The following is a 16,049-nucleotide window of genomic DNA, read 5'->3' as shown; positions in this document are numbered from 1 at the left end:
ACAAATCTTATTATTCAGCATTCGCAACGATTACACTCTTCAAGGGTTCTTCAGTAAAAGGAATGGTTCTATTTAGAACCATGAGCTCTATATAAAACCTTTTGCATGGTTAAATGGCTCTTCAGATTGATGTGCTGTACATGTGTAAAATACTGTATGACTGTATGATGTTGCATATGGTTCCATAATGTGTGTGTGTGTATTTTTTCTTCCTCTCTCTCTTTCCTTCTTTCTCTCTCTTCGCTCTCTCACTCTTTTCCTCCACCTCTTCCCCCTGTCTCTCTCTCCCTCTCTCATTTCCTCCTTTTCATCTCTCTATTCACCCTTCTCGTCTCTCTCTGTATTTTCTTCCTCTCCTCACTTATTTTTTCTCTCTCTTCATCCTGACTCTCCATCTCGTTTCTTCCTCTCTCTCATTTCTTCTTCCTCCTCACTCTCTCTCTCTCTCCATCTTTTCTTCTTTTCTCTCTCTTATTCCTGTCTCTTCCTCTCTCTTTTCTTCCTGTCTCTCTGTCCCTCTCTCATTTCCTCCACCTCCTCTCCCTCTCTCTCTTTCTCTTCCTTTTGTTCCTCTGTCTTTTCCCTCTCTCTCTCCTTTCTGTCTCTCCCTCTCTCTTTTCTTCCTCTCTCTGTCTCTCTCCCTTTTGTTCCTCACTCTTTTGGTCTTCTCTCTCGTTTTTTCTCTCTCTGTCGTTTCTTTTTTTCTCTCTTCCTCCCTCTCTCTCATTTCCTTCTCTCCCTCTCTTTGCTCTCTCACTTTCTTCCTCCTCTCTCTCTCTCTCTCTCTCTCCCTATATATATATATATGAGCTCTGTTTCGAAAGCTGTGCTCAAACTTTTGACTGATTGATACTGAATCTACAGCAAAGACGTTACGCATGTTTTCATGTTCACCTCATGAACGGCGGCTCAGCTGAAACGATCCGCTGATCAAAATTCAAACCCTTCGCTCCTCACAGGGCCCAACTGCTCTGGTTGTTAACATCACAGGGACGGAGGCGTCGATGGCTCTTTTAAACCTGATCGAAATGACAGAGACTGACGCTCGAGCACACACCAAACGTACCTTTCGCCCTTGTCAGTGAACAAAGGTATTCCCTGGCTTAGAAGTGTGGGATAATTAATGGTGGAGACAGCAGACAAAGGCCGGTGAAAGGAGGAGGAGGAGCACAAAACCCCCAAAAAAAAACATCTCTGGCCGGCCCAAAGTAGCCGAGAGATTTCTCCAGGTTAGTCGATACAATAGAGAAACAGGAGAGCACTCACTGGACTGAGCGGTCCGGGCTTCAATAGGCTTGGTGAAGACCCCGAGGCCCATTTCGGAGCGAGCCGCCAGGGAGAACTTGTACAGCGTGTCTGGCTTCAGGCCTTCTACAGCGTAGGAACCAGCCGGGTTGAAGGTGACATGGATCTGAAAGAGGAAAAAAGTAAAGCGTCTTTAAAGAGCCCATATCAGCAGTGGTGGACAGTAACTAAGTAAATGTAATGTTACTGTACTTACGTAGTTTTTTGTGTATCTGTACTTTACTGAAGTTTTTCCATTTTGGGCGACTTTTTACTTTCACTCCTACATTTCAAAGTCAAATATCTCACTTTTTACTCCACTACATTATGAGAAATCTGTCGTTCCTTTTGGTTTATGTGTGTATAAAAACATAAGTCAAAATGAAAGAAGCGCAAAGCAACAACACCAATCAGGGCACAGCGGTCGCTTAGTTTTGAGCTTGTTTTGACCTGTTGGTCATACCGACCCACTGCAGCACACGGTTCAATGTCAGTGCAGCAGCGTAAAATTTTGGGAGAGTCTATTCAACATAAATGATGAACTAACCTAACTTTGTGTAAATAGACCACAATATAGAAATATGTACTCATATGCAGTTGAGACTGACGTGTCTTTTTCTGAATTTATACAAACACATTTCATTTTATAGTAAATTAGTTTTGTCTAGTTTATGTTTATGAACAGAGACCTACAGATGCAGTTTAGTAAAGGAAACTCATCTGTGAATCTAAATTTAAAGTTTTTATTAAACTTAAACTTGTAACTAAGTTGCAAATAAATCTTAAACTGAAACTTTGCTTGTTTGCAAAAAGTGATTTCAGAGCCACTCAGTTCTACCAGATGGAAATTGTTTACCTTCAGTGTTTTGTGCTTATGATAATTTTAATAGACATCAGCGTCACTAATTAATGACTCTATTAAAAGACTGGTTTACCAAGAGAGACACTGGAGTATTTTCACCTAAAATGAGTTAATGAAGCGAGTCTTGTTACAAAAATGAAAATAGGACATTAGAGTCATAATTAATCTTTTAGTACTTTTACTTTCAATATTTAAGTACATTTGAGGGAAAATACTTTTGTACTTTTACTCAAGTGGAGGTCTAAAGGGAGGAACTTCTACTTTTACTGCAGTAATATTTTACCTTGGGTATCTCTACTTTAACTCAGGTACATGTTTTGTGTACTTCGTCCACCACTGCATATCAGCAAAACATCTCTCACTTTTTATATGATAGACAAGTTTTCGCTGTATATAAACATTATTTCAAAGCACATCATTCACTTCCCAGTCCATACAGTCCATATACTGAAACTAAGCTGCATAAACAGCATTCACTGTTTTTTGTGATGTCCATACATCTGTCTATTTGGCCTACATTCAACCTAAAGCTACAGGGAGTGTTTCAGCTGTTTTCTGAATGACTGCACAGCCAATCAGAACACAGCTCATTTATATGTAGTTGTGTGCATGAATTTGTGCGCCCCTGATCAAACTGCATATCGCTGCTCATATCTTCATTTTTGTCATTTTTCAGTTTTTGACATGATCTGGAAGTGCTTGTTGCTCTTTAAATTGTGTGTAAATTTCATGATGAATGGACCAAAAAAAATGGCCCAAAACGATGTGGAAAAAGTCTGGTTCCATTGACTTACATTAAAAGTAAAGTATGTTTTTTCCTTCTCCTGTAAAGTTACCATTTTGGAGAACACGAGGTTTTGATTCGACAGCAATGATATACATCTGGGGCTAATGAGAGTGCGGAGCTACAGACAATAGACAGGTGAGACAGACGACAAGAAGGCAGGATCTAACAACAAAAGCACATGGCCTAAGTAAAGAAAAGCAGATGGAACAAGAAAACAATAGATGAAACAGAGAAAGACGAGGACAGGGCAAGACAGGACGTTACAATAAAAACACAGCGCTCTGCTCTACTCCGCCCACCACTGCCCCCCATTGTACGAATGAACCTAAAACAGCCTAAAATAACGAATAAAGAATTTCTTCTCTTTACTGAACTACTTACAGCGCAGTGTGGCGACGCCACAGTACAGATTATTGTGCTATATTTATACTTCTTAATCACACTGTTAACATGAGACATCCAGCTCACTCCCAGCAGTGAACGTCACACTAACGCAGTGCTAGACAGCATGTGTCCCCAGAGAGGCTGCAAACAGAGCCCCGCCAGACTGGACCCTGACTAGGGCTGCAATGCATGCCCTTCATACCTTGACTTAGACCACCTGCAAAAAGCGCTGGTCAACCTGCACATGCACTGTGCTGTTACCCCCTAGCCCACCGCTAAGAGAGGCTGGCGGCCCTGGCAGACGGAGCAAAGCCGTGCTGTGAGAACCGCAGCGCTCTGTGAGGAATACATGGTATTCGGGACAGCCCTGTTAATTCGACCCACTTTTTCAAACTGTATATAACTTAACCTTTTATTCTCCTGGGTATATATTTTTGTTGTTCCATCTCAATTTACATGCCCAAATCGCAAGGCTAATTATTCAGTAACAGTCATTTTTATTTTATTTTTGGTAAAAGCCCCCCTCAAATTAACCCCTTATGCTCCAAGGTATATTTTGGATTTTCCATCTGCATTTACATGACCAAATCTTAAGACAAACTCTTCAGTACCTGCATGAAATAAATGTAAAATGTTGGTGTTTTTAGTAAAACCTCCCCTCAAATTAACAGAACATGAGTTTTATGATCACACATATTGCTATATGCTTACAATTTACTGCTGAGAGCCAAATTTGTGGAAAAATGAGTTCAGCTTCTTTTATTATAAGGGTTTAAAATTACATCACCCATCTATTTGACTGGAAAGAAGACAGTTACAGCTCTCATACGACCCCCACCTTTAGAATGTAGCTTATGAAATATGAAGGTTATGAAGAATATGACGAAGTGCGTTTTGGAACCACCGGTGGTTCCAAGGAGTTAAAAAGGTTAAAGACACAGCAACAAAGCCTATTTAATACAAAGTGATCTGTAAAAATGAACTATGGCCACTTTTGGTGCCTGAGGTCACAGAAATGTCAAAAGAGCAAAAAAAGAACAAATATTATACAACAAATATAGCGTATATTGGCCCTTTAACCTTTTCAGCTCCTTGGGACCACCGGTGGTTCCAAAACGCACTTCGTCATATTCTTCATAACTTTCATATTTCATAAGCTTCATTCTAAAGGTGGGGGTCGTATGAGAGCTGTAACTGTCTTCTTTCCAGTCAAACAGATGGGTGATGTCATTTTAAACCCTTATAATAACCACAATTTTTTTTCTACTGAAAGTCGACCCATTTTTCCACAAATCTGGGCTATAAACTATAAACAGATGGCGTCTCTTCAGTGATCTGCTCTGTAAACATTATTTTTATAAAATAATACAAAGAGCGTCTGAGATTTTTGGCTTTCAGCAGTAAATTGTAAGCATATAGTAATATGTGTGATCATAAAACACATTTCTGTTAATTTGAGGGAAAATTTTACCATAAATAAATAAATAAAATAAAATAAAATAAAAATTTACATTTATTTCATGCAGTTACTGAATAATTTACCTTACGATTTGGTCATGTAAATTCAGATGGACAAACCAAAATAAACCCTGGAGAATAAGAGGTTAAAGCTTCCCGGCCTTCACTCGAAGGCATCCTTATCTTGGACCCGTGACCGAAGGACCTACAGTTGTTCCCCAGTACTGCATTTTTGTTGTTGAGCGTTTAGCATTAGAATACAGACGCAGCGTCCAGAATAATGAATGATCAGAGCATTCAAAAGGCATCTGCTTGCAATGTGGCCCGAATTACCGTCCCCTCCAAAGTCTTTTGCCAAGAACTGGCTCTGTTGTCAGCGGGCATTGATTAAAACATGCTTTTTAAAGCCAAAACAACAATCTTCAGGGCTAAATTCTGGAAATCAACCGACTTCCAGACTTTTACTGCCCGCGGCCGTTTCATGAAAATGTCAATTTTTGCTATCTTTGATTCGCAGCCATGGCCCACAGTCGCGGCGCTGTACATTCAATAGCTCTCCCACATGTACGCCCATGCGCATCAATAGAGAGCGGGAGAACTGTTGCTGTCTGGAACGGCGCCATACCTTGTTCTCTGATCCGGCCTCCCAGTACTGAAGCTCGTACTTGGTGATCGGTTCTTGGACGGGCAAGAGCCACTTCAGCATGATCCGCGTGTCCAGTTCAGCTTCTGCTTCAAAACCGGACGGCTGCGCCGGGACTGGATCGGAAGGAAAAACAAAGGCGGTTTGCAGAGAGATTTAGGATCAACTGCACAAACAAATCAAGAGCATAAGAGACATCAGAGGTGCTCCTCTGACACCCTGTGGTCCAAATGATGGTACACTAATCACAGCTTTGGAATATGGTCACAAATTAACATAACAATTTTATGATAGAACATCTTTAGAAACGGTAACAAATGTCCGTTCAAGTTAAAACGTTAAATGCTAACAAATTAAGTGACCTAAATCTTTTCCATATCAGGGTAAACACATCCCTTACCAGCGAGTCTCGAGTTTAAAGCTTTAGCATTAGCTAGAAAACAAACAGTCTCTAATTTGGCCATGATGCCATCAGACCAGCTGCAGTGGTGAAGCTTTTGCTCCACTAAACTTTAGCAATGTAAACCGGCATAAACCAGCAAAACCAACATGTGTTGTGTTTTGGCTGCTGCTATGCTGGTCAACTAGCATGACCATACTGGGTGACCAGCTTAGCCAGTTCCAGGCCAGCAAAACCCAGCTTGGACCAGCTTAGACCAGCATGGACCGCATGCTGGTCTGTGCTGTTTTTGTCAGCAGGGAAACGTTAGCAATGTAAATGCTAGCTTAAGATTAGCAATGTAAACATGAGCTAAATGCTAGCATGGTAATATTAGCCAAACATTAGCAATGTAAATGTTATCTAAACATTAGCAATGTAAACATTAGCTAAATGCTAGCAATGTAACACTAACCAAACATTAGCAATGTAAACATTAGCTAAATGCTAGCAATGTAACACTAACCAAACATTAGCAATGTAAACATTAGCTAAATGCTAGCATGGTAATATTCGCCAAACATTAGCAATGTAAACATTAGCTAAATGTTAGCATGGTAATATTCGCCAAACATTAGCAATGTAAACATTAGCTAAATGCTAGCATGGTAATATTCGCCAAACATTAGCAATGTAAACATTAGCTAAATGCTAGCAATGTAAGACTAACCAAACATTAGCAATGTAAACATTAGCTAAATGCTAGCATGGTAATATTAGCCAAATATTAGCAATGTAAACATTAGCTAAATGCTAGCATGGTAATATTAGCCAAACATTAGCAATGTAGCACTAGCTAAACATTATCCATGTAAAAACGAGCTAAACTTCAGCAATAACGGCTCCAAAAATGTTCTGTGATTATGTATGAAAACCCTTGGTGAGCTACAAACATTTAAAACGTGTTCTAGATAATCTAATAAACAGGCTGCAGCACATTAACAATAAAAGGCCTTTGGATTTGAGGATGAGGTTCAGGTTTAAGTGCCTGTAAATTCTCTTGCAGACCAGCTCACATCAGTATCACAGCAAAGGGGCCACCAGCTCCAAGACTTTCCCACTAACGTTCTGTGACCTGACTTGCTGCTCCTGCTTTCACTGAAACAGACGAATACGGACGCATCCCGGCCGGAGAACCTCACCTCCTTGCTGTGTCTTGACCTGCAGAACGTCAGACGGAGGTCCATCGCCCACAGAAGTAAAGCCCAGCACTCTGAGGCTGTAGGTGACGTCGGTGATGAGGCCGGAGATGGTGGTGAGTCGGCTGTCGTCGGTGTTGTGTTTGTGCCAGGCGCTGAGCTGGGCGTCCGGATCGGTGGTGTAATAGATCCTGTATCCTCTGATCTGCCCGTTCGGCTCCTCTGGAGGTTCCCACTGGACCAGCATGGTGCTGGCGCTCAGCATGCGGGCCTGGACGCTGAGCGGCGGAGAGGAGGGCGCCTGCTCGCCCGTACGGGTCTCCACGGGGTCGCTGGGCGGCCCTCGGCCGATGTTATTGACCGCCATGACCCTAAACTCGTACTCCGAGTAAGGGCTGAGGCCCCCGATGCTGTAGCGGGTCGTGGCCACTCCGTCCACCTCCTGGAAGCTGTTGTCGGTGGCTTTGGAGCGATACTGGATCATATAATAGGAGACAGGCTCAGGGTTACCAGAGTCCCACGTCAGAGTGACGCTGGTGGCCGTGGTCTCCGTCACGGTCAGCGACGTAGGAGGTTTGGGGAGAGCTAAAGGGTTAAAAAAGAGAGAGAGGAGGTCAGTGCAGAGTCCTCGGAGTAGTTGGTGAGTGTGCATGTCCACTCTGGTCTGTAAAAAGCTGCCGTGTTTCCTATCACTGTATAAAAGAAGCTCCACGCTGCCTTTCATTCCAAGGTTCCAAGTTCCAAAGCAGTCTAATGAAAATCAACACAGGTCAATGCAAAGCGAATGAAGAGTGGTCAGTGGTCAGGACCCCCATGGACCCTCACAGAGCAGGTACTATTTGGGTGGTGGGTCATTCTCAGCACTGCAGTAACACCGACATGGTGGTGGTGTATTAGTGTGTGTTGCGCTGGTCTGAGTGGATCAGACACAGCAGTGCTGCTGGAGTTTTTAAACACCTCAGTGTCACTGCTGGACTGAGAATAGTCCACCAACCAAAAATATCCAGCCAACAGCGTCCTGTGGGCAGCATCCTGTGACCACTGATGAAGGACTAGAGGATGACCAACACAGACTGTGCAGCAGCAGATGAGCTATCGTCTCTGACTTTACATCTACAAGGTGAACTGGCAAGGTAGGAGTGTCTAATAGAGTGGACAGTGAGTGGACACAGTGTTTAAAAACTCCAGCAGCACTGCTGTGTCTGATCCACTCGTACCAGCACAACACACACTAACACACCACCACCACATCAGTGTCACTGCAGCACTGAGAATGATCCACCACCCAAATAGTACCTGCTCTGTGAGGGTCCATGGGGGTCCTGACCACTGAAGAACAGGGTAAAAGGGGGCTAAGAAAGTATCAGAGAAACAGATGGACTACAGTCTGTAACTGTAGAACTACAAAGTGCACCTATATAGTAAGTGGAGCTGATAAAATGGACAATGAGCGTAGAAACAAGGAGGTGGTCAGAATGTTATGCCTGATTGGTGTATTAAGGCTTATTATTCAGTAACTACAGGGGCTTCAATGCAAACTGCCTGAGCTATTCTTAGGTTATAGAAGTGTGTAATAAACCTGCTGGTGGGTTAACAGTGAAAGAAACCGACCTGAGAGGTGAGTTTCTGAGCGGCTGACTAGATGAAAGTTGGGTTTATAGATGGAGATGAAAGAAACATCAGTGACTCAGATTACAATTCACATCGATCAGGGCCCACGGTCAGTTCTACGTCTTATTCAGGTAAACTCGAGGCACCAAGTCCAAAGTACTAGGTTATTAGTGTGGGATAACATGATGGTAAGTTCCAAGACAGCCTGACAAAAATACACTAAAATGCCTAACGGGTTCTAGATATTGACTGTGTAGTATGTTGTACAAACTCCACAGTACATTGTCATTATTTGGGGCTTAATTCTGGGTAATTATATGATAGAAAAAGAAGAACCACACAGTGTGTAGTATCTTTGTAATGTGTGCTGCCATTTACACCATATAACCACGGAGGTGTTTATTTACTGTCCTGCTTAAATGTGAGACATTACAGTGAAATCTAGTGCCATATATTTACTAAAAATAAAGCGAGTTCTCTGTAGATTATTTGTTAACTTATTTTCAATTAGAAAATCAACAATTTGACTTGGGTTGTTCAAATTTTTGCATTCAACTGCATGTGTAATACAGAATAAATAAAACAAATATATAAATAAATAAATAAAGTGACATGTGAAGTCAGCAAATGAGCCATCACACTGCAAAAAATATCCTAGCAAGTGAAATTTTCTTAAATACAGTTAATATATCTAATATTTCTCGTTATGAGATTGTTGTAAGAGTACTGTAAGATGATTTAACCTGTTTCTCTGCAGTTTTTCTTGCTTTTAAGTAATATAATCTTATTAAAGTGTCTTATTCCATTAAACAAACACGGTACGTTTTAAGAAATAATGAATGTAATTTTGCTTATATATCTAATATTTCTCATAATGAGACTGGTGTAAGAATCTTGTAGGATTATTTAACTTATTTCTAGACATTTTAAGTGATTTTATCTTATGAAAGGGTCTTATTCCACTGGCGGATCACTTTACTCGTTTTAAGCATTATTTTTGGAAATAAGCAAAATTATATTTATTATTTTTTTAAACGTACAATGTTTTGTCCAATGAAATAAGACACTTTAACAAGATAAAATTACTTAAAATAAGTAAAAATGAAGAGAAACAAGTTAAATCATCTTATAATATTCTTATCACAACCTCATATTGAGAAAAATGTTATATATAAGCAAACTATATATTATTTTTTTAAACGTACAATGTTTTGTCCAATGAAATAAGACACTTTAACAAGGTAAAATGACTTAAAACAAGTAAAAATGAAGAGAAACAGGTTAAATCATCTTCTAATATTCTTCTAAACAACCTCATATTGAGAAATATTAGGTATATTAACTGCATCTAAGATGTTTTTACTTGCTAAGATCTCATTTGCAGACGGACAGGCAGACAGACAGACAGGCAGACAGCTCGTGCCGTCTCATCATTGTGTCTTTAAGATTTTGCTTCTGGCCTCCAGATAAACGTCTGTGACATTCTCCGAGTCCATATTGATTGGCGAGGTGCAAAGTGCAATCAATAGAGGCAGCGGCTGATAATGCTGGCCGAGTCTGAGTCTGTAACGATGTCTGGTTCAGCTTTGAGGGAAAGTTGAGGGAAACCGACAGAAAGTAGGTAAACAACAACAACAGAACAACAACAGGACAACAACTCACTGTTAACTCACTATTACAGCTTCAATCAACTCAAAAAGAAGCCATTCTGGAAGCGTTTTAGATGGAAATGTATAAAGAAAGAGGACAAAAGGCCTCCGGGTCAGATATGACCTAACCAGGAGGATTTAAAGGTCAGATTTGGAAAGGAAAGGTCAACACAGGTCAGAACAGGTCGATACAAAGTGAATGAAAAGGGTTAACAGTGGAAGAAACCAACCTGAGAGGTGAGTTTCTGAGTGGTTGGCTAGATGGAGGTTGAATTTATAGATGGAGATGAAAGTGAGAAACAACAGAGAGAAAACAGTGAAAACGACCGCAGTGGATTCACAAACGCAACAGACACAGTGTGTCAGACACACATCTACACACAGGAAGCCGCACCAACACAAACAGAGCGGACACCACAAACCCACAACATCACACCATACACAGCCCAAACCTTTGACTACACACTAATAAAGACGGTTCTTCAAGGGTTCTTTAGTAGAGAAAATCATTCTATATAGAAACATAAACAATCAAAGAACACTTTGCATTATTAAAGGGTTCTTTGCATCATTGAAGGGTTCTTCAAACTGATGGAGAATGTGTTTAATATGGTTCTATTTAAAACCTTTTAAAAAAGGGGTCTATATAGCACCAAAAAGGGTTCTTCTATATTCACCATGTCAAGCCTGTAGCAACAGAAGAACCCTTCTGGGTGCTATAAAGAACCATTTTCAATAATGAGTTCTTTACATTGAGGGAGCATGTGTTTTATATGGTTCTATGTAGAACTTTTTTTTGAAAAGTTTCTATATAGAACTGTCCACTGAAAGGTTCTTCAGGGAACCAACCATAGTCACTCTTAAAATTATGGCTTTTCAGGGTTTTTTAGTAAAGAAAATGGTTCTATATAGAACCGTGAACACTTAAAGAACCCTTTGCATCCTCGTTCACTGCCAGTTTGAGTCGTTTGTTCATCAGCGGAGCGGCTTCACTCAGCTCACGTCACACGGTGTCAGCTGGTGTCGGAGATCAGTGTCAGTGAATTTTTATGAGGTCGAGTACAAGCTAATGAGCACAACATCGGCCCGATACTCGATACCAGTATCGGTATCGATGCATCCCTAATATAAGCATTGCGATCGATACTGATTTTAAGAAGCTAACATGTCATTTTTAAATTAAACTTGACTTTTTAATAACTGTTCTTCAATAATAAGTCAGTGTCAACAGAAATGTTAATACATAATAAGCTATAACGACCTGTTTATGGTAAATTTTTGTCACAAAATTACATTGAATAACTGTTTAATCAGAGAGATTTGACCAGCGCTTTTTGAGTATGAGCCCCTCTCAAAAACTCACAGAAGAACATGTGACATAAACATATGTAAAACTCAAACTTCATGCTCCAGCTTTTTTTAAAACATTGCGCCGCTTTAACTGAAAATATGAACAAACATCATCTAGAAGATGAACAATATTTAATTCCTTCATTTCGTCAAGCATGTATTCGGTTTGGCTCGCTTATTTCCGGTACCGCCGTCTGTTTTCGCACATGCTCAGACTGGTAAATCCGAAAGAAATCAGAGTAAGAGTTTACAGCACTGAGAAATCTGATTACTGAGCTAAAATCCAGCTCTCTTTATCAGATTTCTAGACTTCACTCCGATCTAGGAAACCGGCTGTTTACATGACCGTTTGAATAATCAGATAACTGCATGGAGACACAGAGCTGTATGTACAGTACTGTGACAAATTAGTTTAACTTTATTATACACTGATTTGTCACAGTGCTGTACATACAGCTCTGTGTCTCCATGCGGTGCAACACTACATTCAGGAAACCAAACGCTGACAAACTGAGGGATGAGAGATGAAAGATAGCGAACACAGGTGAGAACATGCGCTCACAACATCAGTACCGCCGGGCTAACGCCAAGATTAGCCACTAGCCTCCAGATAAATGTCTGTGACATTCACCAGGTCCATATTGATTGGCGAAGTGCAAAGTGCAATCAATAGAGGCAGCGGTTGATAACGCAGGCCGGGTCTGTCGGGGGGGCTGAGGGATGCAGAACAGCGTCTGGTTGGACTCTGAAAGGTCTGGTGGGACCAGAACCCACCCGGCCTGTTCCAGACAGCTTCTCTGGGTAAACACATGCTCGGAATAATCTAAAGAGCAAGCGAGGCTTTTCATTTTCTCCAGAAGGTCCACAGTAGAAAGGCAGGAAGTCCCAAAAGCTCACAATCAACACAGAACGAGGGCTGAATGTTTTTTAGCCATATCTGACCGGACTCTTAAACAGGTCAGTACCTGGGGGGCCTGAAAAATATCAGTATCTCTGTTTTTAAAGGGAAAATCAAACCGACACCAGGCCCGTTACTGCACATGTAGTCAATCAGCCAAGACATGTTTGGCGTCTGAAGTTTGCTTCTTTAGTTTTGCACTGGAGCTACGAAGCTAATGTAGCCAATTAGTAACTACCATCATGCTTAAATCATCTCAGACGTGCCTCAAAGTCGTTCAGTAATCTTTATCAGACTAATACACACCGTATGACACACTGAGTGTGTTTACATGCACTCAATAATGCAACCATAATCAGATTTCTGCAGTTATCTGATTATTCAATTGGTCATGTAAGCAGTTGATTTCTTAGATCGGAGTAAGGTCTAGAAATCCGATTAAGAATCTGATAAAGAGGCTGGATTTTAGCTAAGTAATCAGATTTCTCAGTGCATGTAAACTCTCAGTCTGAGCATGCGCAGGAACAGACCGCGGTACCGGAAATAAGCGAGCAAATACAAATACATTCTTGACAAAATGATGGATTTAAATCTTCTAGATGTTCATATTTTCAGACAAAGCGGTGATGTTTTAAAAAAAGCTGCAGCTTGAAGTTTGAATTTTACATTATGTTTACGTCACGTCTTCTGTGAGTCTATTGGCTGGTTGTAAATGTAATGTAGACCTGGAGTTTCCCCATTATCTGATTACTCAAGTGTATGTAAACGCGTTGATCGGATTACTGACAAAATCTAATTTTCTGCAGTTATCGGATTAGCAAGTGTATGTAAACATGCTCACTGTTGTCTATAAATATGGACTAAAGTACGCCAAATAGCTAAAAACAGAAACAGCAGCCACTTTCGCTGCCGAATTTTGTCTGTACTTCTTGCATTTCTTCTTAGCTAGAACCGCAGTTCCAGTCTTAAAACTAAAAAAAGCTAATTTCAGGCACCAAACATGTTCGGCAAGGAGCTGATTGGCTCTTTAATGACCTTATAATTTAGAGAGTCTAGTGACATTGAGGGGAAATTGTACACAGGACAAAACGGATCGGATCTACAATATTTTTGTTTACCAGTGTGATGAGGACGGTTTTTAAAAATCTGATTCACTTTTGTCAAAGTAAAACAACTCAGACCCGGAGAACCTCATACAGGCATAACACCAACTACACAGCCAAAGATTTAGCAAGTGAAAACATCTTAAATGTACTAAATATATCTAATATTTTTTTCAGTGTGAGGTTGTTGTAAGATTATTAAAAGATTATTAAATTTATTTCTAGCCATGTTTTAAGTAACTTCATCTCATTAAAGTGTCTCCATCACCCTTGTAATTTCTGAAATGTAATTTATTTTCTGAAAACATGTAAAATGATCTGTGAATGGGACACTTTCTCCAGATAAAATGACCTAAAACATGGAAACATGCATAGAAATTGGTTAAATAAAAATGTTTGATTTGGATTTTTAATTATTCAAGAAAAAAATGACGTATAAATTGCACAAACACTGACTTAGCAAGACTTCATTTCAAAGATTTTGCAGTTAATGCCCTCATAACACCCATATGCAGCCAAGTGAATAAGGGGGAAGCGCTCTGGCTGATGTAAACGCAGCGTAAGAGCTGTTCTGTTTGCATCCAGGCAACGTAACTAACGACGTTACCGAGGAGAAGGTATGTGTGCGGTCACTATGCCTGTGGATTCTCACTCAGGCCAAGCTGAGGCCGAGTGGTCTTACCTTTGACTGACACTTGTGCAGTGGTCTCGATCATGCCCAGAGAGGAAATAGCCACGCAGGTGTAGTTAGCCGACTGGCGGATGTTGGTCAGTTCCAGAACGTTCCGGCCAATCGGCATCTCCTCTTCCTTGGTCAGTTCCACCTCCCCCACCATCCACTTGACGTAGGGCATGGGTGCCCCGACGGCCACGCAGGTCAGATTTATACTGCCCCCAGGGCATCACCTCGTGGTTCATGGGCGGAATGGAGAAACGGGGCGGGACGCGGCGCACTGGGGGAAAATAAAGGCCAAAGTGAGATGCTGTGCAAGTTTATTTACATTTTTAATAGCATATTAGAACATCTATGTCTGCAAACAGACAAGAGAACCAATGATTAATCATAACAATACCTTGTACTGGAGCTATAATGCTAACGCAACAAGCAATGGAAGCTAACACACTGATTAGCATCAAGAACCGTCCGTTTTTAAAGAAAACTATGTTGAACAGTGTCAGCCATGCTGAAAAAGGGGCGGTTAGGTTTTGCTTTCAAATGGGTAATTAGCTCAAAGGATCCTTTACACTGTGATATCAACCCATTAAAAAAGCCAAAACACATTACAACTTCATTAGGAACCAACAGAAACACTTAATGGTTCTATGGGTTTTTTCAGCAGGGAGAAACCACACCAGCAAGATAGATTATAGATATGTGAGGCAAGTGTGACGATTTATGTAGGGTCATTCTACAGAAACGTCCATTTTGTGTCCCTAGCCTTTACAGATATATTACACTTAAAAACATGTTAGAGCTACAATTTATTTATATTTTAAAATAAACCAGTATGTTATTTTAACAAGTGCACCTTCTTGAGCCTCAATTTAGCAACACTAGTTTTTAAATCAATCATATAGAATTCAAAGCACCACAGAAGAGCTCGTCCCCACAGTCATGTGTGAAGGCTGAGGACATATTTTGAAGAAAAAAAAAACACGTTTTTCTGCAATTTTAACTACAATAATCTGTAGTCTGTACATGACTATGGAATATATAAATTAAATGACATAAAGAAAACAAATAAATATTATAAAATATATAATGAGAGTTGTGGTCCCCAGGAGTCGTGTCACTGGTGTTACTGCATAATAAAAAATCTCTTATTTTGAAATAAAAGTCACACTGATGACATCACTCGACTTCCTTTTACCTGTTTTCTGAGGATCTATGGAGAAAAGCACATGGTGAGTCCACTGTGTCTTTCAGTTATCAGAGATTTTCATTCAGCTCATGATTTCATATGAAGCTTTTAGCTGAAGTCACTGGTGTGACCGACTTTATTCTGAAGTAACTGTGATAAAACAGAACACAAATGGATTAAATTCCATATTTTAGTGGATATTCCATGATTGACATCATGTGGTTTGATGCTCTGTAGCAGCCGTGTTGCAAAATGCATTGTTCATTAAAAATGTCTCTGGTGTTCCTTTATTATGTGTAACACCAATGAGGATCAGTAACACCAGTGACCCCTATGGAGAGACAGAAAAGTGGACGTTTCTGTAGAATGACCCATTTATGCAGTTAGCAAGCTGCTAATCGCTGAGGTATGAGTTTACATTACTTGTTAGCCTCGTGGCTGGACAGAGGTGTCGCTATGGTTTAAAATGCAGATCTAAGATGATCAGAATGATGCTAACTGCATGCCTGCCGTCTCACTTGCCTCAGACCGTGTGGAGCTGTTTAGTGATCTCTAACACGCTGTATTATGCCGTTTCTGA

The 16,049-nt window shown here is 40.5% G+C and overlaps 1 protein-coding gene across 1 annotated transcript in view; it reads right to left on the bottom strand.

Annotated features, from left to right (window-relative positions):
• The window catches only part of ptprfb (protein tyrosine phosphatase receptor type Fb), a 240,049-nt gene that overhangs the window by 122,252 nt on the left and 101,748 nt on the right, over positions 1-16,049 (bottom strand). Inside the window, 5 exon segments of the mRNA XM_036556368.1 lie at positions 1,267-1,411; positions 5,401-5,534; positions 7,000-7,581; positions 14,290-14,506; positions 14,508-14,560. Of these exon segments, the coding sequence (XP_036412261.1) occupies positions 1,267-1,411; positions 5,401-5,534; positions 7,000-7,581; positions 14,290-14,506; positions 14,508-14,560 (1,131 nt within the window).

Source organism: Colossoma macropomum, unplaced genomic scaffold (genome assembly GCF_904425465.1).
Source record: "Colossoma macropomum unplaced genomic scaffold, Colossoma_macropomum, whole genome shotgun sequence".
In the NCBI taxonomy this organism is placed as follows: domain Eukaryota; kingdom Metazoa; phylum Chordata; class Actinopteri; order Characiformes; family Serrasalmidae; genus Colossoma; species Colossoma macropomum.
Note: the sequence above shows the minus strand (reverse complement) of the source record. Positions and strands in the feature narration are given on the sequence as shown.